The 27,971-nt window shown below is 45.7% G+C and overlaps 1 protein-coding gene across 9 annotated transcripts in view; it reads left to right on the top strand.

Moving 5' to 3' along the window:
• HMBOX1 (homeobox containing 1) overlaps positions 1 to 27,971 on the top strand; it is a 147,102-nt gene that overhangs the window by 60,784 nt on the left and 58,347 nt on the right. For all 9 annotated transcript variants that reach the window (XM_055143913.1, XM_055143853.1, XM_055144082.1 and 6 more), the window contains exons 2-4: positions 5,321 to 5,399; positions 12,161 to 12,637; positions 23,550 to 23,635. In XM_055143913.1, coding sequence (XP_054999888.1) covers positions 5,377 to 5,399; positions 12,161 to 12,637; positions 23,550 to 23,635 — 586 coding nt within the window. In that variant the 5' untranslated portion in view covers positions 5,321 to 5,376. The remainder of the gene's footprint in view (positions 1 to 5,320; positions 5,400 to 12,160; positions 12,638 to 23,549; positions 23,636 to 27,971) is intronic.

The following is a 27,971-nucleotide window of genomic DNA, read 5'->3' as shown; positions in this document are numbered from 1 at the left end:
TAGGTCTAATTTCCTAGGTCTAATCTCTTCATTTGAGAACCAGACATTGAAGCTCCTTAGGTATCTTGTGTTAAAATTGCCGGACTGATAATGCAGATAAGGCATTGCCTTGTATGCAGCTGACCCATTATCCTATGTGGTCCCCCACCTGAGGGCAGAGCCAGGAGTAACCCCTGAGCATCACTGGGTGTGACTTAAAAAGCCTAAATAAATAAATAAATACATACATAAAACTACATGTTCAGGATTTATTTAAATCCCTTTGGAACAGGGTAGCAGGATGGGGAGTTGCTGGTGATTCAAGCGAAATCCGTAAGCATATATTTTCTGTTTTTCCTTCTTTTGCACAGCTTACAAGTTTAATAATAAAAGGTTTTAAAAAACCACTGCTGTAGATTTCCTTAGGTCCTGGGATAGGTCAGAGGAGTGACGTGCGTGCTTTGCTGTGGCAAGCCCGGGTTCAGTACCCTATACCACAGGTACGCACGGAGCACTGCCGGGTGTGGCCTGGAAACAAGGGGGAAAGTCACAATATTTAATCTTTCTAGGAATTCACAGAAACAAGACTAGTTGGGATAAGAGCCGAGGACTGAGAGGAAGAGTGGTGATCACTTTGTCCTGGGGAATTTTATGACCTTTCTCATCTACTTTATTTATGCGTGTGTTTTTAACAACCTCATTAAAAAGAAGAGTCGCTTCTTTGTATATTGAGAATACTCAGTAGTATATGGTTTGGGGGTCCTGAGGCTGTGTGCCTCTTTAGCATGTTCTTGTTTTATTTTGAATAGATCATTTATATGGGTAACGTCGGGTTCTGTAGGAAATGCTAGCACAAAGGATGGATGGCACTGGTTGTTTCAAACCTCTGACAATTCCTGTTTGGCCTCAAGATCCTCGCCATTCCTGGCCTCCGAGGGGGTGCCTCTGTTCACCGCGTCTGTGTCACATCTCTCTCTGTGGATGGGTCTCTCCCTGCCCCTGACTACAGCTGTCACCTCTCTCTGCCTGTGTATGGGTCTCTCCCTGCTCCTAACTACAGCTCTGTCACCTTGCCTCTCCCTGCCACTGCCCTGCATCTACTGCCCCCCCCACCTCCTCCCTTCTGCCTCCCTTTCTTCAAGTCTTAGGCTCCTTGCTTTTTCCTTCCTTTCTAGATTTAAATATTCTGCCCTTTCAGTGCTTCCTGTGATTGGGTGAAGCAGACACCTGCCGACCTGCACAGTGGAAATTCAGTTCTGAGTCACCACCACTTTCTGGACTCCCATTTGGGCATAGGGTAGAGAAGTCGGTGCCCCTGTTCACAGGGTGCTAGGTAAGAATCGATGGTAATTTGGGGCCAGAGCGATAGTACAGCAGAGAGGGCATTTGCCTTGCAAGAGACTGACCCAGGTCTGATGGTACCACATATGGTCCCCAAGCATTGCCAGGAGTGATACCTGCGTACCAAGCTTGGGAGTAGCCCCTGAGCACTGCCAGGTGTGATCCAAGAAACAAACAACAAAAAAAGGAGAGAATCCGTTATGATCTAAAATGTTTATATTCTCTTGGCAAAATTACTCAGCTGGTAATTTATGCCAAACATTTAAAAAAAATTTTAAAATTTAAGTTTTAATTAATTTTTTTGCCACACCCGGTGTGCTCAGGGACCATTCCTGTAGGGTCAGGGGACCATAAGTGGTGCCAGGCATCAAATCTGGCCTGACTGCATGCAAGGCAAGAGCCCTACCCGCTGTATTGTTGCTTCAGTCCCTAAACACATACTTAACATGTGTAAAGACTTATAAAGAGATGGTGAATGGTGTCTGGGTGGGAGAAAAAAGGAGTTTGGGTATCAAGATGGACTGAGCCTTTTATTTATTTTGTGATGCCAGGACCAAACCCAGGTCTCATGCATGCAAGGCAAGCTCTTTGCTTCTAAGCCACATGCATCTTTGGCCCATAACCTTCTACATATCGAGAAATCACTTTTCCCTTTGCCTTACATAGCTGCATCTTTATGTATAAAGAAGAAAACTAGCAGGAAAAGAACATTTTTTTTCTCTTTTTGGGTCATACCCAGCAATGCACAGGGGTTATTCCTGGCTCATGCACTCAGGAATTACTCCTAGTGGTGCTCAGGGGACCATATGGGATGCTAGGAATTGAACCTGGGTTGGCCGCGTGCAAAGCAAACACCCTACTCGTGTGCTATTGCTCCAGCCCCCAGGAAAAGGACTTTTTACTGCCTGTGGGTTACAGTGTCTATAAATTCTTTCCCTGTCTTTGAACTTGGCTGTTTTTAATACCGTTGATAAGAATTCTTTGGTATTTGATCTTCATTGATGCTTTAATTTCACTTAGCATAATGTCTCCCGAATGTCTTCATGTTACTACTGCATTAGAATTTCCCTTCAGGTTGATTGATGGGCCCCAGTTCGTTGGTCCACTTGCCCGTCAGTGGGCATATGGGCTTGCCGCCCCCTTCCGACCATGGGAATAATGCTGCTGTGGAGAGGGCCTGGCAACTCCTGCTGGATTCCTTCACTCAGGTCTCGGGGCTCATGCGCAGGAGCAGAATTGTTGGGTCTTACAGTAATTCGTATCTGATTTCACTTGAGAAGCTTCGCGCAGTTTCCCATACGGGCTTCACCATTCCACTTTCTCCCCAGCGACACACAAAGGTTTTGTTTGTCTCTGCATCTTGCCAGTTCTTGTTATATTCTGTTTGTTTTACTTTCACATGAGCCCTCCTAATAGGTAAAAATCTGTCAAAACCGAGACGAAACAGTGCCGGGAGGGAGAGCTCTGCAGTGGAGCCTGGAAGAGGAGTCCCATCATACCTTGCTGGCTTGCACTCCTGTGCTTAGATTATTTCATCTTTATTTCAGCTTTATTTAAAGCCTCTTCGTATCTAAACTACAAATGCTCTCAAGTCAGTGATCTGCAGTTGTCCATCAGTATCAGTGACTCCGTCTGTCTCCTTTTCTGAGGAAAAATCTTTTTCTTCTGCTTTCTCTTCCTGATTTACTTCCTCTCAGTTGTGACATGGTTCTTCTGGTCATAGCCTCTGGTTTGGGATCATTACCAGGCACTTAGGATCCTTTCTTCCGGATGCTTCCTGATCCCTAAGCGCCTCAGACCTTGGGCTGTTCTCCCTGCAGTCTTTCCTCTGTGCCTCTCCACTCCCTTCACACCTAGGCAGGTGGGAATCTTATTCTGTCTCCAGGTAACAGTTGTGATCTCACCCCCAGAAGTCTTCCCAGTTCTCTGTAACCTAAATTAATTTCTTAATTATTGCTCTCCTTAGCCCTGTACTTTTATCTCCCCACATTAGGCCTGTTAGTGTGTAATTTTCTTTTGACCCTCCAGTTTAATATAGTTGTGTTGCCACGACCATCTCTGCATATGTGACAGTGTGCTTGCTTATTCTAAAGCTGGGGACTTTCTTTTTTTTTTTTTTTTTGCTTTTTGGGTCACACCCGGCGATGCACAGGGGTTGCTCCTGGCTCTGCACTCAGGAATTACCCCTGGCGGTGCTCAGGGGACCATATGGGATGCTGGGAATCAAACCCAGGTCGGCCGCGTGCAAGGCAAATGCCCTACCCACTGTGCTATTGCTCCAGCCCCTAAAGCTGGGGACTTCTTAGTAACTGAATTTGAGCAAGAGTTTAAAAAAATGTGTATTCACCAGTAATCAGTTATGTGGCTTGATGTTGCAATTTTGCCTTGGAAATACAATCAGCAGCATTTTCAGAATTTTTTTTTTTTTGTACTTTACATCTTACTTTTTTAGGGCAGGTATTTTTTAAGTCAGCAAGAAAATTAACTACAACAGGAAGTTCATTAAAGCTATAATTTAGAATATGCAAATGTGAAAGGTTTCTAACTTTACCCTGTACCTTCACATATATCATTAGTCACTGTTAGACACGTTGGTCTTGCATAATATAATTCAGTAATTCTGTGCTGAATGTGTATTTTAATGTGTTTTTTTTACATCAGCATTTTAAACTTTCATCTAATTTATAATTTTAACTTTGAGTTAATGGAAATAGTTGCCTCTATAGATTATGGTTTGAAACTGCTAATAAGTTCAGTCTGTGATACATACTCTTTAGCTCCTAACCTATAAATGGTGCATTTCTTCTTCTTCTTTTCTTTTTTTTGGTTAAGATATAAGTCTGAATTGAAGGAGATCAAAGTGTGTGAATAGTAAAGAAGGCGGATAAGGCAGTGACTGCTGATCTGAAGGGGACACTGCTGGATGGTCTGTTAGCTATTTGCTTAGCCATCTCTGTGAAGCTCCTGTATTCATTTCCTCTTTTTAATTGGTAATAATCATCCATGCTGCTGGTTTGGGAAGTACTTCATCACCATCATTTTTAAAATGTTAAACTGCTTTAGGAGCTTTCTGAAATAGTACCCAGTTATCCCGATTGAAAGAGGTGGACATAGAGACTTCGAGAAACTGTTCAAGATTTCACGTGCTTTAAATAAAATGAATAAGATGCTTGGGACTAGTCTGCCAGTGAAGACCTTTAGCTGTGGTCTTCCTTTGCTGTTTCTCTGTGTACATGGTTCCATGGAAATGCACTCAGACTGGAGAGAGCTCAGCGCATTGCACTGACAGTGTGCTGTGCATATAGGAGACAGGCTGAATTGCTGGCACTCGGGAGTGATCCCTGAGCACAGAGCCAGGTATAGCCCCTAAGCCCCACCAGGCATAGCCCAAAGCACTATATATATCTATATACAATGTTTCACTGTACATTTATATCTGTTTTCCACCTAGCATTAAGGCTAATTAAATTAGGTGCAGAGTGATAGGACTGCAGGCAGGGCACTTACCTTGTACGCGGCTAACCCTGGCTTTGGTCCCTGCACCCCATATGGTCCCCCCCGCCAGCATATCAGGAGTAATTCCTGAGCTCAGAGCCAGGAAAGCCCCGAGCAGTTCTGGGCCCCAAAAAAAGGATTAAAGGATTGGGGGGAATGAAAAAAATCAGTTTCCCTGGGTGATATCTGGTAAGAGATAAGCAGTGTACTACTTTTCCCAAGTGAGTCATTTTGAAAGCTTTCAGTACTGTCTTTGTATTTTTAAATTTTTCATGTCTCGTTTCAAAGTTATAAAATTTTATTTTTATTTGGGGGGGTCACAGTCGGCGTTTACTGCAGGCAGTGGTTGGGGGCGGGGGCCAGTTGCCAAGGATTGACCCTGGGCCTCCTGCGTGCAAGGCCTGCTGAGCTGATGCTGAGTGTTAGCATTCTCGGGCCATATCGCTACAGCTTTTAGTCAGCCCTTTATTGACGAGTATTTCTGAATTCTGTCTTTGTTCTGCAGAATGGTGATTGGCGCTGATCTCCTCTGAGCGGGTATCGATCCACCTCATGTAAAGTATGCTCAGTTCCTTTCCAGTGGTGTAAGTATCCAGTCCTTGCAGTTTCTGTCTTCCCACTTGTTTTAGTCAAGTTAAGGAATCCTCATTGGCACCCCTGTAGGGGGTGGGCTGCATCTCTGCACGATCCTGTTGTGCTCTCTGGTCTCCCCCTGCTCCCTTCTCCCCAAAGCCCTTGTCCCCTCAGGATTCTCCTTCCCCCTCATTTCCCTAAACAAAACTCTTTTATCATAAAAAAAAGAAAAAGTATTTATTATAATCCATATTCACAGTCAAGTTCTATAGAATTGAAAGAATTTTTTCTAATCCTATGATAGGTAAAAAAATGGATTTTCAAATCTATCATCTTTATCCTTGACCGTTTCTGTTTTCAACTTTGAAACCAGCATTATCAGTTGGACAGAAAATGACTCTATTAATTTTAACTGCTTAACAACCTTGAAAATGGTGACCTCCGTGCCTAGTCATTCAGAAGGGCGAGTGCAGATCCCTTGTGACAAGCAGAATATCGGGGAAATGTTGCCTTGCCTTTTTGTGTGAAGACTCCTAGCACCCCAGCCTTTATCCGTTACCTACTGGGGATAATAATGTAGTTGAACCTATTAGCTAATGTACTGGCTAGCCTTTCTTTGGAGTCAGGCAAAAAATACAAATTGAGAGGGTGATATTATGCTGAGTTTCTTTGTGCTAAGATCTGAACTGTAACCACTGGTTCATATTAAATAGGCCTCTGAATAAAAGTATTCCGGGAATTTTAGATATTAGAGATGATAAAGTATCTATTAGCTCATTAAGTGCATCTTTAGAGTCTAATGCAGAGTGCCTTTAGCATAAGTATTTTCTAAAATTTGGTACTGTCTACATTTCGATTAAATTCCTTCCGTTTCGGTTGACAGTTCTATAATCTAGTAAGATTATTGTCCTTATTACGTAGGTTTTTCGATTTTCTCCCTTAATGCCCGTTTCTGAGTTTCTGTTAAGTCGTCGTGTCCTTAGGAAGTTTGAAGGCGCTGCACTGCTTTGCCCTCAGTTTCTCCCAGTTTCATGATTTGTTGTTCTGGCATTGCAGCATGAACAGGAGGCAGAGGCCAGCCGACAGAGAGCTGCCAGGGTTAGCCCCTGGGGCTGGAGCCAAGAGAGGAGACCCAGACCTCCACCCCGGCCCTACCCCTCATACTGCTTAGTATGGCCCCTCTTTTTGTTTTAAAGTATTACTGACGCACTGTAATGTAAAATCCTATTTTTCTTCAACTTTCTATTATGAAAAAGAATACTTTTATACTGTTATCTGTAGCACAGCAGGTAGGGCATTTGCCTTGCATGCGGCCTACCCAGGTTTGATTCCTCAGAGCCCGGCAAGCTACCATGAGTATCCCGCCCGCATGGCAGAGCCTGGCAAGCTACCCGTGGCATATTCGATATGCCAAAAACAGTAACAGCAAGTCTCACAGTGGTGCCCGCTCGAGCAAATCGATGAACAACAGGACGACAGTGCTACCGTGCTACAGTTGCATCTGTAGTCTTAGCTCTCCATTACTCACCTTCAGTCAGTTCTGGTAGTTTGAATTGTAGAACCTTTTTACTAGACTAAAATCCTTAGTGGTTCTTCATTGTTTACTTTCCCTCATTTTCTTAAAGCTGCCACTTCTTCTGTGGGAATACAATTATGAAAGAGAATGCTATACCCTAAGTAATAAGACGGAGGGCCTGGATGTATCTTTAGTTGGCGAACATTATGGTTGGCTGTAGAATGCATTGGGTCGTCAGATGGTAAGAACCATAGTGCAGAACAGAACGGACCTGTGATCGGGCTGCATTGTTGCCTCAGCGTTTTAGGAATAAAGATACTGGTGGCCATGAAGGGCCACTCAGAGGGGCTTCTACACTTCAAGTCAGAGTTCCCCAAGCACTGTAGGGATACATCCTTGAGAATTGAGGTATGGCAATTCTCGCACAAGAAATAGAGATATGGAGAGATTAAATGTAGAGATTAAGGCACTGGCCTAGCAGTGCAGCAGATTCCACTTCAACCCCTGACACTGCATATGGTTCCATAGCAGTGCCCTGGTCACATCTGAGCTTAGAGGCAGGAATAGCCCCTGTGCACAGCGGGGTGTGAACCAGCTTCCCCCCATTGCTCCCCAAAAAGAGACAATCGGGGGCTAGAAATTGTACTGTTCTCCCGTCAAGTTTATCAAGCTCTTGGCGTTTATAAATAAAGTAGCAATGCCATTTTGGAATATGTGGTTTCAAGACAAATCATTTGTAAATCCTTTAACTATCTTTGCTGTACATGTTTGCAGAATTTAAGAAAGTAAGTTCTGAGTCTGATGTCTTTTCCAAGAAGGGCTTAGGTACATACCCAAAGAGGGAAGAAATTCATTGTGAAATATTTAATGTTATGGTGTGACGGTGTGGTCACTTAGAGCATCAGTTTATGAGCTCAGCCATAATTCAGAATTTAATTGTTCTTTTATGCTTTAAACATTGTCTATGTTATTGCAGTATTGAAATTCTTTTCACATCATTTTCAATTATTGTTGGCCTGAGTCTGCATTCAGATTAGTAATTTAAAGTGAAAGATGTTCCTTGTTCTGTGAACAGTTCTTGTGCACATGATAAAATTAATTCAGTTCCTACATGGTATCGCTTTCTCTTAGAAAAGAATTGCTGGTCTCATGGACTTAGATGACCTTTCTAGGTCATTGATTACTCTCATTTTATGACTGTGGCTAGACTAGGTAAATGATGAGACATAAAATGTTTAAGTGGCAGGATGTGCGCCTTTGTTTGTTAATGCACATTGCACTATTATTCCTGATATCCAGCAAAGCATTTCTCAGTCAAACACTGTACCTGCAGTGTCGTGTGTGATCTTATCTTAATCATTATGTCTTTATCATTCTCCTCTACGATAATTATGCATTCCATTCTCGCAGTCGTACATCTTTTTCACTTTTAAGTATATCTTTGTATTCATGACCTCTCAGTACAGAGCTCAGATATCTAATTTTTAAGGGTGAAGTGCCTTGCTGCATTCTGATGTGAGAGAATGAGGAGAAATCTGTTCTCTCATACCACAGGGCAGCAGGGACCGGGCTGGGACAGCCTGGATGCTACTGGCTTTCTCCTTTGTTTTGCATTTCCCTCCCTCCCCCCCACACCCTACCCCCTCTTTTTTTTTGCTTTGCTTTTCTTCCTCTGCTTTATTCTCCCCAGACTGCCTTCCTCCAGGAGGTGAGAGGTGTATCTGACTAACCTCTTCCTGCTCTGGAGGCAGTCCAGCGGCCTGCACCTTCATTCTCACCCAGGAGCACTTTGAAGAGAGCTTAGCTTCCTTGTGTGCCCAACCATTAGCCCCGAGGTGTGGGGTATTGGGAGTGTTTGGAAACCAAGAACTTTGGAGCTTCTAGTATTTCCTTGGTTTACTTTTCCCAAATGAAAGTGTTTCTTCTAGTGAATCTGAGGACCGGAAGTAGTATATTGTTTCAGGTGCGCCTGGGGTTTTAGTTCCCATAGTTCTAATTCAAGTTTCCAGATGGATACTTTGTGGCAGATAAATTCATATGACCTGTTTTAATTTTATGTTAGTAATCAGTGCTGTGTCCTATATAAGTGTGAGTTCTATCAAGGTAACTATCTGCTCTTATAGAGAACGGATGGAAAAAGTCATGATTGATTTATTTTGTTCATATAATGAAATAGTTCTTGAAGTCCCATGTCTGATGTGCGGTTAGCTCATGAAGTATTTTGAGAGCCTGAAGATTGGAGTGAGCAGTAGATGGGTCTCTCTTGCCCTCAAGGGGGAAGAAGGATATGTAGAAATATCAATTTATCAAATCAGTAAATTATTTGAATTGCTAACAGGAAGATTTGGCAGCTCTGAAGAAACTTCCTTTGATTAAGGATTAAAATGTGACTAAGCAGTAGATAGAGCAGACAGAGCGCTGAGGACTGAAACAGAAACTGCAATATTAAGTGTTTCTTCTAAGCCATTAGGAAAACGCTCACACAGCCACTCAGTCGCCCTTTTATTTAAGTATAATATACCTGTGGGAAACCGCATGGACCAGTAGTGTACACTGTGCATGTTCATAGGGATTGCTTCTGTGTGACGCCACTGGCACAGAACATGGAACTCTCGCAGCACCGCCTAGTGTGGGGGACGGGAGGGATTTGTGCCCTGCCTGACTGTTCTTGGGGCTGCTGATGCCTCGTGCTTCGGGGTCACTCCTGGCAGTGCTCCAACCTTGTGGTGCAGGGGATCAAATCCCTGCCAAGGGGTGTGTGTGCCAGGCAGCCTCCTTAATCCCTGTACTCTCTCTGCACTTGATTGTGCTAAACAAGGTATATTGTTCTTTTAAAATTGCCAATATGAGGGGCCAGAGAGTTGTACATACATTTTTAGTGTATATTAAATATAGAACATTTGCCATTTGTATAAATGGCACTTAGAGATTAGGGAGAGATTTCTGACAAACAGCTCTCCTTTTCAGGAAAAACCATTCACATTCGTGCGCAAGGTCCGGAGTGATAGTACAGCACTAGGGTGTTTCCCCTGCACATCTGGGTTCAATCCCCAGCACCCCATATGGTCCCGGAAGGCCACCAGGAGGGATCCCTGAGCTTAGAGCCAGGATCTGAGCTCAGCCAGGTATGCATCCCCCGCCCCAGAAAAAAAAAGCAAAAATCCTTTCACGGGATTTTAAAGTTAATATAAAATTCTAGGTAGAGCACAGGGCTTAGAATGTTAGTGTATTATTAGAGCCTCCAGTCCGTGCTTCATTGATTTGAGTCTAAAATGTACTGAAGTGAGCGAGAGTGGGAAATGGGAAGGAACAGTACAGCAGCCTTTGTCCCCGACACGCGCTGCCCGTCAGCCAGCCATCTGCGCTCTGGGAAAGGGGTGCCTTGGCACCGGGCAGAGCCACATTTGGGGATGCAGCTACTGGTAGAACACATGCAACAATGGTGCCCTCATCTGTTCCCTGGCACCCAAATGAAAAAGATCCATGATTCTGTTTCAGATCTACTACCAGGGATTTGACTTTGTGACAGCACAGCTGGGGGTGGCCCCCCAAACAAAACAAAGCTTCTTGAAGTTTTCTCTTTCTGCTTAATCAGGTTTTCTGTTTTGCTTTTGTTTTTGTGTTTTGGGCAAAGTCCTAATCCAAACTTTGCACCTTGGTTTTCTTATTGAGTCTTTTTTTTTGGGGGGGGGCCCCACACCCTGCTGTGCTCAGGGCTTACTCCTGGCTCTATGCTTAGGGATCATTCCTGGCTGACTCAGTGGACCATATGGGGTGCTTGGGATGGAACCCGGGTCAGCCATGTGCATAGCAAGTCCCTTCCCGCTGGACTATGGCTGTGGCCCCATTAAGGTGTTTTTTCAAAGTGAGTAGTCACAGAGGATTAGTAGAGAATACATTATAGAAAATGCTTATCCAGTGACTTCCTAGAAGTTAGTGTTCAATAAATACTTAGTACAGAGAGATTTTTAAAAAAGTGGCAAGATAGCCACCAGCTTAGAAGGACTAGCTACAGATATTTACCTGCGAAGGGTGGAGAAGTTCCTTGGCATTTTTTCCACGAGCAAATACTGAGTTACCTGCTTCATGCTGTCCATTGTATTTGGCACTAGAACTGTAAAAATTAAAAGAAAAATCCACCACTTTAATCTTAATATTAAAGTCAGGTTTAAAAAAAAAATTCAGACAGATATTTGACAGCTCCCTTAATATTGTTGCTGGATCTGAGGCATTTTCTGGGATTCTCCTTACGATGTTAAAACAGTTACCTATGAAAAATGAATAGTTCAGTTTGGCTCCAACCACCAGAGGCTCCATTGTTGGGCTGACTATTAAGAAAGAATGCATTATAATGATGCAATACCCGAGCCATTGCAAAGTGTGTGTGTGTGTGTGTGTGTGTGTGTGTGTGTGTGTGTGTGTGTGTGTGTGTGTGTGTGTGTGGTGGGGAGGGAGTTGAAGTGGTGCTTAAGCCATTTTTTTTACGTCCCTCTCTTTTTTCACTTTATATATACTTGGGAGTTATTAGTATTTGATCTATGCTTAGTATTTGCTCATGCTTAGCTTGCAGAATTTATACTAAGTGAAATCATGGAATTCTTAGGTTAATTTGTTGACGCCTAGTAAAGCAGTGTAATAAAAACTTTTTTCAAGCAACTTCCCACTAAAAATTAAGTGGAATAATAAATTTGAGGTGGAAAGAAAAACCTTGTGAATATAAGCCTAGAATCAATCAATATTTTATCTACTCCTTTGTTTTGATATTACTTCATAACAAAATTTTGGTTTTGCTATTTGCCAAATTAAGGAAAATGTAAATTATGTGCCATATGAGGTTGAGATTTATGTTGTTATACCTGATGTCCCTCTACTGATAACTTTTTTTTTGTTTTTGCTTTTTGGGTCACACCTGGCGATGCACAGGGGTTACTCCTGTTTCTACACTTAGGAATTACTCCTGCTGATGCTCGGGGGACTATATGGGATCCTGGGAATTGAACCCAGTCAGCCGCGTGCAAAGCAAATGCCCTAACCCACTGTACTATTGCTCCAGCCCCTTCTGCTGATAATTCTTGTGCCAGCTTATTTGCCATGATAATAATATCCTGGAGTTAATTATTGTTCTTATTAAAATGGTCTGATTTTAACAATCTTAGTAAAGAAGATGATGTAGAAGTATTGCATTTTTCACATGATACCCTCTTTGGTGGGTACTGCAAATAACAGGACTTTTCGATTTTGTCTCCGTCCTTCCAGTTTGCTGGAAACCATGTCTCACTACACCGATGAGCCCAGATTCACCATAGAACAGATAGACCTTCTCCAGCGCCTCCGGCGGACTGGAATGACTAAACATGAAATCCTCCATGCCTTGGAGACCTTGGACCGTCTCGATCAGGAGCACAGTGACAAATTCGGAAGGAGGTCCAGCTACGGAGGGAGCTCGTACGGGAACAGCGCCAACAACGTCCCCGCGTCTTCCTCCACGGCCACGGCCTCCACCCAGACCCAGCACTCGGGAATGTCCCCATCCCCCAGCAACAGCTACGACACCTCCCCGCAGCCCTGCACGACCAACCAGAATGGGAGGGACAACAGCGAGCGCTTGTCCCTCTCCAACGGGAAGACGTCGCCCACGCGCTACCACGTGAACAGCATGGGGCAGCGCTCTTACAGCTTTGAGGCGTCCGAAGAGGACCTCGACGTGGACGATAAAGTGGAGGAGTTGATGAGGTTCGTTCTTTCTTGCGTACTCAAAGTCCCCAGGAGTGTCTTAGTTCTTAGGTCACCTTTGAGTCCTGAGCTACAGTTCAGCTCCCCATGTCCGGGAGCTGGGACTGCTACCTCCAAAGGAGAATCTTCTCAGTGTTTAGGTTTTCAATTCAGATTTTCTTCTTTTGCATTCTTAGCTTTGATCAAAGCAGAGATGAGCCTTCTCTGGCTGTTCTGACTGGTAACTTGAGAGTTTGCTGCAGTGCTAGACTAGTTGAGATCCTTAAATCCATAGTAAGTACTTTTTTCCGATAGATGATTTGATCATGATGCAGAGTATTTTCCCCCCCAACATCCCAAACAAGAAAACAAATATGAGCACATACTATGTGAAAAGTATTATCCTTTGGAAGGAACAGGGGCCTGACTTCTGTGCCTAGGAAGCTGACTTCTGTTTCCAGCTATGGATGACACACATATAGATGCTGACAAGTGTGTCTCCACCCTACCTGGTGCATAGGAGCACCTAGTCTTTGTAAGTGCCGAGAAAAGGAGCTGGTCACTTGCAACAGAGACCATGGGGGCCTGGACACTTAGAGGTGGTACCCAGGTCTCTTGGATTGTTCTGTCCTCAGGATCTGGAATCATCCTAAAAACATGGAGAGACTTAATATTGTCAATGAATTAATGAATTTGAGCTAAACCTTAAAGGATAGCCTCTGTTTTGAAACGGGTTTTATTTTAAGGTGAGGGAATGGTAGAAGTTAGTCAAGACAAGGCGTATTTCATGATATAAAAACTTGGGGGCTGGAACAGCATGTAGGGTGTTTGCCTTGCATGCGACCCACCTGGGTTTGATCCCCAGCACCCTATATGATCCCCAAAGTCCTGCCAGGCATATTTCCTGAGTGCAGAGCCAGGAAGTAACCCCTGAATTCTTCTAGGTGTGCCCCTCCAAATAATAAAATAATAACAATTTTTATTATAAATGGGGGCCAGAGACTTCAGGGTAAAACACAGGTGCATGTGGCTAGCCCCGGTTTTATCCCTGGCAACACATATGGTCCCCAAGCAGAATCAGGAGTGAGCCCTGAGCACCACCAGGTCTGGCATCAAAACCAAAACACCAGAAGTTATGAATGAACTAGATTGTGGCAATTGAGAAGAGCGTGCTCAGGTTTGAAGATAGGATCAGTACAAGGCATTTACATTTGATTGGTTAGAATTGAAGAGACTTTTCAGTCCTGTGGAAGAGGCATATGGAAAGCACAGTTTCCATCATTCCTGTAGTACAGAAGAAAGCTTACCATTAGGTTATAGTGGGAAGGTAAAGACATCGTCGTCGTCGGAACTAGCTGTCAACTCACATAAGGTGAGTGAAATGGAAAGCTGTAGTTATAAGATACAGTTCTTCCCAGAGAGTTTTCAGACTTGAAGATAGCATAATGGTAGGTGAATGTTGTATCCAGATTCCAATTATGGAAATCTTGCTATAGTTTTATAGAACACCTGTGATTTAAGCCTTTAAATATGGGGGCCAGGAAGAAAGCTCAGTGGTCAGGGTGCATGCTTGTATGTTCAGGGATTGAGGGTCCCCCACCACATTGCTGGCCTCTGCATTGAACCATCTAGTCTTGAGTAATGCCGAGACCCCTGAGCTCAGCTTGGGGCCCCTCTGCCTCCACCCCCACAAACTCCTAAAACGATGAAGCTCTGACTTCATTTTCACTTCTGTGTGTGTGGTGCTGGAGACTGGGTCCAGGGCCTCGCTGTGAAGACGTTTGTCTTCTACTGATGAACTGCCTTTCTGATCCTGGATTTTCTCCTTAAATTATGAGTCTCTGTGTATGAGTATGGAGGATTTCAGCCAGGAAATTTGTTCACATAGTTTTGTTTTCACTGTCATTACTGAGTTTTAATAAGCTTTTTAGTGTAACTATTTAGTTACCACGAGTGTGTTATACTAACAAGAAGTTTGGGAAACTTTTTTTTTCTTTTTTCAGTTTTTAGAAAGTGTACCAGGGTCTAAAAACTGAAGTATTGGCTTTTGGGTTGGGACAGTTAAGTCACCTTTGTCCTCATACAGGAAGCCTTAGCAGCATTGGCACTCCGATTCCATTGTGCCTGCTGGCGCACCTGTGCTTTGTCGGCAGAGCCCACCGTACCCCCTACCGCCTGCCTGTCCCTGGCGCACTCTGGCCCCTGCCTTTCTCCACTGCCCCTTCCAGCCGCTCCTCGGTGTCTCTCACTAGCTGCCTTGCTGTTCTGTGCCTTGGCGGTCCCCCGACTTTCAGTGACTTCTTTGCCTACAGCTTATCTTTCTCATGTTTGCAGTAACAGTCCTGAAGTAGGACAGACATTTATTCACGACAGTTCTCAACCATTGCAACCACCCTGGGGAGTGGAGCAGAGAAACAGAGTCACAGAAACTAAAGCATTGTCCCACGAGCACGTCCATATTAAGTAGTATTCTAGCCCATTCTAGTCTTCATTATGTTTGTCTCCGGTACACATTTCCTCTCTAGAAAGCTTGAAGCTTTGTTTGTTTGGGGGTCACACCGGGCAGTGTTCAGGGCTTCCTGCACTCAGGAATGACTCTTGACAGGGTTCAGGGGACCATATGGGGCCCTGGAGGTTGAACCCGGGTCAGCTGCGCTGCATGCAAGGAAGCACCCTGCCCATTGTACTGTCATTTCAGCCCCTGTAGAAAGGTTTTCCCATGCCTAGAGATTTCTATGGTTCTCAGAAAACATTAAAATAATCCACAAAAATAAAGTGTAAATGCCCTGATGGGCTTCCCCACCTCTGCTCCATGATACTCACCACTTCAAATCAGTCACCACCAAATGAGTTATTTGGTAGAATATTGGATGTTTTTGAGCAGTGCATCTTCCTGAGTGTCTGTCCCCATGTAGGCTGTACCCTCTGCCTATTGCCATGGTGATTTTACTTTTTTGTTTGTTTGGGGGCCACACATGGCAGTGCTCGGGGCTTACTCCTGGCTCTGCACTCAGGGGTCACCCTGGCAGTGCTGGGGGACCCTATGGGGTGCTGGGGATCTGATGAGGTTGGGTTCGAGGCCAGTGTCCTGCCGGAGTACTGCCACGCTGTCCCGCTGTGGTGATTCTGTGCATTTCACGTAGGAGCCACTTCTCGCACGTTGGTGTTCCTCCGCTTGGAGGGCATCACACATAAGGTGTCTTTGAAGTATCATAACCTGCTCAGCCCACAAACAGCTCTCATGCCTCAGCCTTTCAGGGGTCACTGAAGATTTTTTTTTTTACTGTCATTGTGAAATTGAAATTATTCATGATTGGGTTTGAGGCTTCCAGTGTTTCAGCACTCCCCTCCAGTGCCCGGCATCCCCCCGCAGGCTGCTTCTGCAAGAGGTTTGGTTTTTTTTTTCTAATAGAAGTATTTGCACTGTGGCTTCCACCCTGCTGCCGCCAGGGAGCATACCCACGCTCACACTTTCAGCGGCCCTCCTCCTCCTCCTATGGACACTTCCCCCCACCGTGGACATCGCCCCCTCCCGGGCGCGCCCCCCCCCCCCCCCGCCAAACAGCATATTTCATGCCAGACACCAGGCCTCAGGTTCTTGGCTTCCTCGGCCTTTGGGTGTCAGTCACTCCCTCGTTATATTTCGTTCTGCCCCGCACCTGAGGGACCGTCTGTCGGGTCTCTCTCCCTCTGACTAACTCAGCACCACACTCACCAGGTCTCTCCCCGGAGCCACGACTTTCAGGATTCATCTGTCCTGGTGGCCGAGGAATACTCCACTATGTGTGTACTACGTTGTGTGCAAATGGTTGTTAAGACCTTAGTGGCACCTGCACACGTGATCAGCTTGTTCTGAGTCAAGCAGAGCAACGTTTCTGGTGTGCAGGGAACCCCCTCCCCTTCCTGCCTCCCGCACAGTGCCCTCAGCCCATGCTTAGGGGTCAGCCTGGGAGTCCGGGGTGAAGCATGTGCACCAGCCCTAACCCTGAAGACGTCTTTTGTTTTGGGGCCCCACCCAGCATTGCTCAGGGCTTTCTCCTGGCTCTGTGCTCAGGGATCATTCCTGATGGGGTTCCGGGGACCATATGGGGTGCCGGGGATCGAACCTGGTCAGCCACATGTAAAATAAGAGCCTTACCTGTTGTACTACCTCTCCAGCCCTGTTAATTTTTTGTTGTTGTTGTTGTTGTTTGGTTTTTGGGTCACACCCGGCGATGCACAGGGGTTACTCCTGGCTCTTCACTCAGGAATTACCCCTGGCGGTGCTCAGGGGACCATATGGGATGCTGGGATTAGAACCCGGGTCGGCCGCGTGCAAGGCAAATGCCCTACCCACTGTACTATTGCTCCAGTCCCTGTTAATTTTTTTTTTAATTGGCTTACACATAGAGGTACATCCATACATGCTAATATGCCAGCATATGTCTGTTAATGTGAATCTATTCCCTAAGTTTTACGAGTGTATTGAAAACAGAAGATTTGGAGACTTTTTTTTCTGAGCTAGTTATCTGCAGACCTAATAATAAGGGTAATTACTTGTTTAAATAAAGTATTTATGTTCTGGGCGTTGTAACATTTACCAGTTAGCTTGTTGTTTCTTTTAAAGTTATATTTAATTATTTAAAATAAATAAAGTGTGCTTTATTTCCATGGCTGGAAATGAAGGGGAGTGTATTTTTCCGTCATGAATTTCCACATAATACATTATTCTACCTGTGAGACAATCTTGGTAGGAGTTGCTCCATCTCTGGAAATTTGTTGAGCCAGAGGGAAGGGGAGTTCTAAAGAGTGTGCAGTTTGTAACTGCTGCAAGAATATGGAAGAGCTCAGTTTAAACGGTCTTGGGAATGGAGAAATAGTACAGTCGGGAGGGCACCTGCCTTGCACGCAGTCAACCAGGGGTCAATCCCGGCATCCCAAATGAGGTCTCCTGAGCATCGCCGGGTGTGGCCCAAAAACTTTAAAATCAAAACAACAACAAAAGTTTTCAATATTCTTTGTTCCATAGAAGGAAGTGCTGCCATTTGTAGCTGCTGCAGATAACCTTTCATCATGCTACTAGAAACTCAGCCGCATAGGAAATAAAAAAATAGAGCCATTTTAAACTTCTTTTCTTTTTTTAAAATGTTGCTGGAAGTTGAACCCATAGCCTCACAGATGCTCTAACACTGAAATATAGCCCCAGTCTTCAATTTCGGTTTTTGGTTTTTGGACCACACCCAGCAGTAAGTGGGGATCAAGTTGGCCTCCCACATTCTTTCCCTCCAGTCTGAGAGCTGTTTTATAAGTTATCTAGATCAGTTGATCCTTTCCCAACCTCTTCGATTTCAGATTTGTTCTTTCATTGAACAACTTTAGCTCTGTTATACATAACCCCCCTAATGCATTCTGACGTATTCTCTGTGCCAAAGAACTTTAGAGTCTAATAAGAGGGCTAAGAGCAGATTGACACACTTTATCAGCATGTACTATAGAGATCTGCACAGAGTGAAGGCTGGATGAAGTAAAATTCTCCCTCAGAGATAATGAATCTGGCATGAATGTGGCATGTATGGGAAAGGTAGGCAGTGATGCGGGTTCAGGTGAGGAGATACAGATAAACTGTGAATTTATTTTGAACCTATTCAACCCAAGGAGGAGCATCAACCTGTGGTTCACTCTAATTCCAGAAGCCTTGAAGAGTAACAATCATAAAGATGCCTAATAAGAGAAGGGGAAAAAAGATGGGAGCGATAGCACGGTGGGGAGGGCATTTGCCTTGCATGTGGCCAACTAGGGTTCGATTCTCAGCATCCCATATGGTCCCCCGAGCACCAGAGTTAGGAGGAATCAGGGATCATTCCTGAATGCAGAGGAGGACTTGCTCCTGGTCCTGCTCTAGGGCCAAGTTCAGGCAAAGAAAGAAGAAGCAGGAGATGATTACATTAATTTGGAACAGTCAAGTTCTCACGGAGAAACTAGCAGGCAATGGCATGAGTAGGCAGAAAAGGTTAAAGATGAGTGGGAACGAGAGGGTATGCGAAAGGTCCCGAACACAGCTAACAGGAGAGCAGATGCGCAGACACAGAGGAGAACGGGACGCAGCTTGAGTACTGCTTTTCACTGGGCGGGGCTAAGTAAACCAGCCCTCTGAAGGGCATTGCTGCCAGGATCTAAATTGATTTTATAAAAACTTCCCCCGGAGCTTTCCTCATTCTGATGTTTTCTTCAGCCTTATACTCAGCACATCATTTGGTTCTTTCCCGAGGATTCCCAGAGTTCTGTTTACAAAATAATAGTGTTCAATTTTTTCCATTGAAGAGTTCTAATTGTGTATATATCTGCACATTCGTTAATAGTAATTTTCCTTGAAATTTCATTTCTCTGGAGAAAAATATTAAAAGCCTTGTAGAGGGTCATTGCTATTCTCTTTGTATGATGATGAAACAGTTCCACTACACCCTTACCTTTCAAATGCTATGAGGGTTTTGTTATTGTTGGTTTTGTCTTTTATGTCACTCCTGGCAGTGCTCAGGGCCCATTGTTCACTGGTCATTTCTGACTGGGCATGGGGGTGCCTCAGTGGTGCCAGGGTGAGCGCCCAGGTCAGCATGCACAAGGCAACCCCCTGCCCACTTTACTCTCTCTTGGCCCTTAAATGTTGTGTTTTTGTTTTTGTTTTCCTTTTTGGGGGCCACACCCAGTGATGCTCAGGGGTTACTTCTAGCTCTGCACTCAGGAATTACTCTTGGTGGTGCTTGGGGGAATCCTATGAGATGCCGGGGATTGAACCTGGGTCAGCCGCATGCAAGGCAGACGCCCTCCCTGCTGTGTTATTGCTCTGGCCCCAAATGTTGTGTTTTTCTTTTCTTACAAAGGTGTCTCTCAGGACTGACGGGTTAGCTCAGTGGGCTGCACCACAAGTTCGGTCTCTAGTACCACATAGTCCCTGAGCAAGACTGGACATATCCTAAAACCCCCACATCATCATCATTATTATCATCATCATCATCATCGTCATCATCAAGTGAAACTTCTCTTTCAGGGCAGGAGTTAGCACGGGGCGAGATCATAGACTTCACGTGCTGCAGCCCAGGTTCCCTCTCACTGCCAGGTCCCCCAAGCATTCAGAAGCAGGACCTCATGAGCAAGAAAAAAGAAAAAGAAAAAGCTTCTCTTTGGTAAATCAGTGAAAAGGTTTTAAAAAAATGGGGGGCTGGAGCGATAGCATAGCGGGTAGGGTGTTTGCCTTGCATGCAGCCAACCCAGGTTCGATTCCCAGCATCCCATATGGTCCTCTGAGCACCGCCAGGGGTAATTCCTGAGTGCAGAGCCAGGAGTAAACCCTGAGCATTGCTGGGTGTGACCCAAAAGGAAAAAAAAAAAAAAGAAAAGAAAAGAAAATATAGCATAATAATATAGTCTGGGAAATGCTGGTCTGCAGACATTTGGGGGTTCCTTCCATCTCACTGCAGGAGGATAGTTAAGGATCCCATGCAAAGCTCTGAATAATTCATGAGTGAGATATGCCATACTGGAACAATTGTGTACTGTCCCTTCTAAGTCAGTACCTACTGTAATGAATTAGATTTAAAGTAAATTCATTTGAATTTCATTTTAAATCTGTAGTCAAAATGCCACTTAATCGTTTTTTTCCCCTGCAAAAGCACATTTCCAATTTAACCTTAATGATATTCCCTTAAATTATTTTTTATTTTCCTAGGAAAACATTCTATATACTAAAATGCAGTACATTATTTTGAAATGTTCAGACTGCAGCTGTATTAGAAACTAAAATGATGTGGGGTTTCATTTGCAAAAGCCAATTGAAATAGATGCTGCCGAAGTTCCTTCCCTCTAGCTCAGCTGATGATAGATCGATCTCTGGGAGCTGTTGGGCCTGGTACCTGTACTGCACTCAGCACTTTGCTCTCTGCTTGACTTTCAGATGTACTTATATGTGCCTTTTCTTCCATAGACGTAATTGTAAAATGTTATGATGCTGTATATTTTTAAAAGAAATATTTCAAATATGAATAGACATTTTGAAAAGAGTCTAGCCAATATTTAGATGAGAATCTGTGTCCCTCTTGGGTTCTCGCTGACTTAGCTGTGATCGGGGTTTCCAGTCGGGAGGCCTGTGAGCCTGCCTTGGCCCAGCCTGCGGGGCTGGGGCTGCCTCGGCTCCCGTCTCCCCAGAACCCCGCCCCCAGAGAGTGAGAGCCGGCAGCCAGGCCCTCCTTGCCAGGGCCAGGAATTGCTGCTCTAAGATAGAACACAGCAGATTTTTATTTTATTGGGGGATGGGGGAGGCGGGGAATAGGATACTTTTCATTTCTCCAAATACTTCATAGAAAGGCTTGACACCCTTTTAACAGTTTTTCATTCATTCACAAAACCAAAATGATCGGTAACAATTCATGAGCCCTTGGCTCCTGATTGGGCCAGCACTTTTTTCTGCAAAAGTCCAGAGAGTAAACATCTTAATTGAGACTTTTTCTGCAAAAGTCCAGAGAGCAAACATCTTAGTTGAGATTTGTGGCCAAGCAGGAGGGGGATGGGGTGGGGTGGATAGAGAAATAGTGATATTTACCTGTAAGAGGAAAATATAATGGTCACAGTTATTTTTACAAACTCCAATATTTAATAGAAATTCAGCGCGGTATTCAGGTTGGGCCGCAAGAAGCTGGCTGGTGGGAGGTAGCACTCCCACGGTCCCCTGGCCACCTGCGCGCAGAGCCTGCCTCCAGCACATCCGCTCCTCTGACCCATGTACACGGGACTTTTAAAGGCTGCACCTGCCAGTGAGAATGGATATTGGTGAGTGTGGGTGTGGCAGGGGACAAAGGTTTGCTTAAAGCAAGTTCAAAGTTAACATCCCCTGTCATTGAATCACTTGCAAAAGTTTGATTGGATGAAATCTACTTTGGAAACCATTCATAACCATTTGTAGGTCGTATTAAAAAAAAAATACAAAAACAGGTGGCACAACCCTGATGGGCTGGAGGAGGTCGTGCTCAGTAGGGTGAGCTGGAGGGAGAAAGACGTCCCAGGCACTCGAACTCTTCAGGGGGTTTGAAGAGGGCGGCAGCAGCCCCTCCACTATGGCAGGTACATGTAAACAAGCATAAGACGGAAAATGATGAGTCACACTCCTTCAATAAAAAAATGACTTAAAAAGTTAAAGCTTCGCATTTCAGTAACGCAGACGATGACTTTAGAGCCAGTGGGAGGGAGTAGAAGGCCCAGGCTCTCGCCATGTAAGCAGCCGAGCCCTGTTCTGTCCCCAGCACTGCACGCAAAGCCCTGAGCACAGAAAAAGGAGTTGCTCCACGCCCCCGATGTGGCCCGAAGCCCCCAGAAACCTATTGCAAAAACAGACGGCAGGCAGGGTTCCCTGGGAACCAGAGTTGGCTGAGTCCAGGGTTTTTTTGGTGTTAGCTTTTGTTTGTTGTGTTTTTTTATTGTTTGTTTTCGGTTTTATTTATTTGTTTGTTTGGTTTTTTTTGGGGGGGGGGTCACACTGTCGATGCTCAGGGCTTACTCCTGTATTCAGAAACTACTCCTGGCGATGCTCGGGAAACCATGTGGGGGCCCAGGGATCAAACCCTTGTGCAAGGCAAGCCCCAAGAGATGTGCTCTCTCTCCAGACACATTTGTCGGTTTGGTTTTTGTGTTTGGGGGCCACACTCAGCAGAGAGGGTGGCAAGAGCTTCATCCTGACTCAGAGATCCCTCCTGGCAGTTTTCAGGGACCCCGTGGTATTACTTTTGAACATGAACAGAAATTGGTCTTTTGTAATTATTTTTGTGGGGAGTATCACCCTGGCTGTGTTTGTGGTCCCAGGGCCCTTCCTGGCTCTCCTCAGTGCTGCGTGGACCCGACAGTGCAGTGAGCCAGCCTGAGGTGCAGGGCCTGCCAGGGCTCCAACTCGGGCGGAGAGCAAGGGGAGCATATACCGGAGCCCTTGGAAGCGCCTCACCCCTGCTGGTGTCATTCAGGGACAAATTGTTCATTTCAAAATAGATTCGTTTTTAAGTATTCCGTGCTGAGGGAGAAATAAGTCTTGCTATTTCATTGTCATTCAAGTGAATTTATAAACATTTGGGAGTTCATTGGATTTTTGCATAAGTAAAATTTCAGTGGAGAAAAAAATAGCTCTATAATGTGTAATCCCAAGGATACAGAATATTCTATAGTATGAAGCATTCAGCATTCTCTATGTTACATGTACTAGAAAATCAATCTATTCCCTCTCCATCTCCACCCCAGTCCCCCTGAAATACATGGGTTGGAACCTAGAGCTTCACAGCTATAAGGCGTGCGCTCTGCTCTGAGGCATGTTCCAGGCGGGCTCGGGGGATACAGGCTGCCAGGCACGCGCCCTCCCTACCTGCGCCACTATTTCTGCAGCCCCAGTACATACCTTTTTATGCTGCAATTTTATATCAACTTCTCACACTTGAAGTTTTTTTGGTGAGGGAGGCGGGTGGTGTGGTGGGGGGGGAGGCTGTATACTGGAAAAAAAGTCATTTTCAAGGTCTCAGTCCTTCAGACACTAATATTTAAGAAGTTGTGAGCATTTTAATGATCGGAGGATTGTTCATTCACGCCCTGAGCCTTGCAGCCGCGGGTTCTGGTTTTCTAAGGTTGCTGCCCGCATGCGGTAGATTGTTGCCTGGTACGAAGCATCCTCTGTCCTGCCCGGCAGCGGCTTCCGGGGGAACCGTCCCGCGGCAAGAGATTGACCTCTGTGTGTCACTCACGTCTGTAGATGACGGGGAAGGGGCTGTGTTTTTGTGTGTTTTGGTTTCATCCCCTCACCCCCACGCTCGGTGCGTTGATTCCGTGTCCCTTCTGTGTTGCCCCCACCGCTCCGCTTCACCCTTCTGAGCAAAGACGACGATCTCTGCCTTCAGCATACATTGTTGGTCTTGTCTTCTGTTTTTGTCAGGAGGGACAGCAGTGTGATAAAAGAGGAAATCAAGGCCTTTCTTGCCAACCGGAGGATTTCCCAGGCCGTTGTGGCGCAGGTCACAGGTAAGCACTAAAGAGCGTTCCCCGACGCGTCTGCTCCCTGCCCACTGCAGCCGCCGCTGCAGCCCGGAGCGCGTCTGCTCTCAGCCCTCTGCGGGCCCCGGGCCACACCTGCTCTCTGCCCCTCTCTGCCCCCTGCAGCCCTGCTCTCTGCTCCACTGCAGCCCCAGACCGGGCCACGTCTGCTCTCTGCCCAGCTGCAGCCCCACTCTCTGACCCCTCTGCAGCCCCCTGCAGCCCCGCTCTCTGCCCCGCTGCAGCCACGGACTGGGCCATGTCTGCTCTCTGCCCCTCTGCAGCCCCGGGCCACGCCTGCTCTCTGCCCCGCTGCAGGCGGCAGAGGGCTGCTGATGTTTCTGCACTGCAGCGCACAGCTGCCAACGTGGGCATTGTAATGTATGCCCATGATTTAAAACCCATTGTCTCGGATCTCATGGAACTTTCCCAGTGATTTTTTTTTTAAACTTGTGCTAGTAAATTTTATAGCATTTCTGAAGAGCACAAAATTCCCTATCTTATGGCTCCAAAAGGGTATCTCAGGTTTTCTTTCAGTATGACAGAGCTTATGACACAGGTGCAACCAACCGCTTTCGACATCACGTGTCTTTAAAAGCTTTGCAGCCCTAAAACATAGTCTCCCATTTTACCCACCAGAAATCATGAGACTGTGGGGCCAGGGCGAGAGGACAGCGGACAGGGCGTTTGCATTGCACACAGCCGACCCCGAGTCCCATATGCCTCCAGCCCCCCTGCCTGCCAGGAGAGAGAGCCCTGAGCACAGAGCCAGGAGGAGGTGCTGAGCACCGCCAGGTGTGGCCCCGACACAAAAAACAAACAAACAAACAAACAAAAAAACGAGAAAAGAAAAGAGAGAAATCAGAGGCTAGAGGAGGCCGTGTTTTATTAGCCACTTTTCTGTGTGTGACAGTTTCTCTCGGTTGCTGAGAAGGTAAGCGTTCCCATCGACTGTGTTCCTGACATTCCGCCCCATTCCCCACCCGGCACGTCCTGTCCGCCCTGTGGTGTGCGTGTCATCCTCAGCGCAGCCTCGTTTCCTCGGGAAGAGTTAGGCTGGGAGGAGCGTTTCTCCGCTGGTGTCTCCCTCAGGCACCAGGGATCTTTTTCTGCGTGTGTTGTAAGGACTTTGAAACTCCACTATGTTTTGTAGTTGACATGTTAAGTATTGCTTAAATATTGTTTCAAACATTGTGCTTCCAGGTAGTTTTAAAATCGGTGGCTCTGAAAAGTCGTTTGTTCCTCTCCCTTCTTTTTCTGACAGAGGAGTGACTGCTCTGAGTGGGCTTCCCAGGCCCTACCTCTCAGGCTCTTAGCTCTGCAGAATACAGCTGCGTCTCCTGTCAGTGCGCCCTTGCAGTCTCCAGACACCCTTTCTCCTAGACACCGCTGTATAGTGTGCTACTCTGTGCTGTGTCTTGAAGCTAACCTACTCTAGAAGGTTGCTGTTGGCGTTAATTTTTTTTTTTTGCTTTTTTGGGTCACACCCAGCGATGCTCAGGGATTACTCCTGGCTCTGCACTCAGGAATTACTCCTGGCGGTACTTGGGGGACCATATGGGATGCCAGGGATCGAACCCGGGTCGGCCGCGTGCAAGGCAAATGCCCTACCCATTGTGCTATCGCTCCGGCCCCTGTCAGCGTTAATTTAATTAAGGCTGAAACGAACTTTCAGAAGTGCTAAATTTAATCCCCCCTCCCCAAAATCACAGGTCAGTGCGTGTTATGTTAGGATTAAACTTGTAATGTGTGTTTATAGATGACACTTCTGTCTGCGGCCAGACTCTCACTCAGTGCGTACCAATCCATATAGGAACCCTCCACGGCAGAGCACTGGATGAGTTTAATTTCCTAAGTCACCGCTGTTCCCTATATCATCCAGAGTGAGGGGTTGGTGCTAAGCACACGTAGGCCCCTTCCCCCAGGCCTGTCATGTGCCCTGCGGCTCTTTGCTTCAAGCCCCTGAGCAACGTGGGACCTTACATGTGCCAGGCTGAGCGGGTGGGGGATTATTATGGTGCATCATTATATTATCTTGGGAAATTAGGAGTATTTTGAATACCTGGAGTCTTAAACCATCTTAGACTTTGGAAAGCTAGTAGGAACTTTAAGAAAACCTATTCGCCATGTAAACTGGTCTGTTCCTCCTTCTCTCCCTTACACTGTCTTACTGGGGAGCGGGGGAGAGGCCCCAGACTGACCATGCTGTTCTCCAGGAGCACAGTTACACACTGGGACGGGAGCCAGAGATGGTGCGAAGTGGCACAGGCGTCTTCAACACCCAGCCGAGCCATAGGCCATGCTCTGTGCTTGGGTGGCCCCAGGACTGGGCTCGTGGCCTCCTGCAAGGCGAATGCTTCAGCTGTGAGAGACTATCTGGTGGAGGAGAGGCAGGAGGGACTCACCTGGCAGTGCCCTGGGGCTCCTCCCAGCTTGCTGTCCGGGGACCGGTGGTGGTGGGCATCAAAGGGGACCTCCCTGGAAACCGCAGACGCCAACCCTTCGAACTCTTTCTGCAGCCCTGGAAAAATGGTGCTTTGGAAACCCTTTTAACGTTGGTGTAAATCATAATAAAATACTTCGTAAAGTAGCTTTTTTTAAAAGAAGCCTTAAAACAAAACTTCAAATGGAAAAACATTAGCTATTAGCTAGTGAATTCGACACTGCGCTGAATACTGCCCTTTTGGAAAAAGGAATTGAAAGCTCGGGTCGGCGTCTCACTAGTTGAGACGTCTCGGGTAGGGGACAGCAGTGCTGACGGCTTGCCACGTTGGTTCACCAGAGCCGCCCCGAGCCGCTCAGTCCCAGGACGCAGTCAGCAGGTGACAGGGAATTCGGGTCTGAGGAGTGCCTTTCCAGGAGGCCCGGAAGCGTTCCTGAAATGGACTTCAAAGGATCAACATTTGTTAATTTTGCCCAGTTAATAAGAGACTCCATGATGCTTTTTCCTGGGTTTGAGCACGAGTTGACCGTCTGTTATATCACACACTTTTCTTTCACTGCTGCGTCCAGATAGAATTTGGTACTGTTAAAATTTCTTCCTCGCTATAGCTGCATTTGTGTATAAAAAAAAATCAGCCTTGAGATAAAAATGAGAATGGGTGGTACATAACAATAGAAAATGCTAAATAAAAAAGGGTATTGAGGTGCAAAATTATAACACATGTGCTCGTTCCAGAAACAAACACAGAGGTTTCTTTTTATAGATTTGGAGCATTTCTATTATAAGATAAACAAGAAGTTCATGGGTGGGGTCTGTATAAATAATATCCCACTGATAGGAAGAATGACAGTATAAACAGGATATAATAGCAGAGCCTGCTGAATTCCCAGCATGTTATTTGTAGCTCCTTTCTCTGTCACAGCTGCTCCCACAAGGCTGGATTTTTACCTCTGGATGAGGTCGGACAAGATTCTAAATTCTAACAATGGTGGGGCGGAGAGCATAGTCTTTGCTTTTGGAATAAACAACGTGTGTTTAATATTCACTTTCAGGGCTGTTTCAGAATCCTTAAAATATGATTTTCTTTTAAAATGAATGCTGCAACAAACCAGGCAGGCAGAATAACGAGTCAATGGGCAGAGGCTGAATAGAGCTTATCAGCCAGAGGAATAGACCAATTGGACTTGTGTCTTTTTTTTTTTTTTTTCAAAAAGTAGCATTTTAATGGAAAAAAAAAGTCAGCACCTCTGAATTTTAAGAACTAGAGCTCAGTTTTATTTTCTTGAATCATCGTAATTTGGGAAGCAGTCATTACACTTTCGAGAGCTTTCCATCTAGCCACGGAGCCGAGGAGGACAGGCTTTGAGTAGTTGTTTTCTGGATGTTTTCTCTATTGTCAACTTTTCTTTGGGACGAGGGAGCTTTGGGCCATGCTCAGCAGTGCTCAGAGATCACTCCGGGGGGGGGGGGGGGTTGGTGGGGCCCAACTGCAGTGCCAGAGATCAGCCATGTGCAAGGCAAGTGACTTAACCCTGAACTATTCCCGAAATGTAAGAACTGGTCTAAAGAGAACTTGGCGCCAGTTTTAGCCATGTCCCATCTGTATTTGGATGCCTTCCCTTCTGAAAATTTGATCTCTCCAAAGAATGATAACAACCTGCATGCTCGGTTTCTTTCTAATACAATCTTCACCAAAAAATGTGTATATCTTAATCATCTAGTTTAGAGGTTTCCAAACTTATTTTCTCTGCTGCCCCTTTCCAAAAAGTTAAAAAACAGCCACTCAGGGTCTCTTCGCCACCCCGCTCCCCCACCATAGTTGCATTCCAGACTCCTGTTGCCCCCCCTGGATCATTCCATCACCCCCTGCCCCCATCATGG

The sequence above is a fragment of the Sorex araneus genome, chromosome 1 (genome assembly GCF_027595985.1).
Source record: "Sorex araneus isolate mSorAra2 chromosome 1, mSorAra2.pri, whole genome shotgun sequence".
NCBI classification, from domain to species: Eukaryota; Metazoa; Chordata; class Mammalia; order Eulipotyphla; family Soricidae; genus Sorex; species Sorex araneus.
Note: the sequence above shows the minus strand (reverse complement) of the source record. Positions and strands in the feature narration are given on the sequence as shown.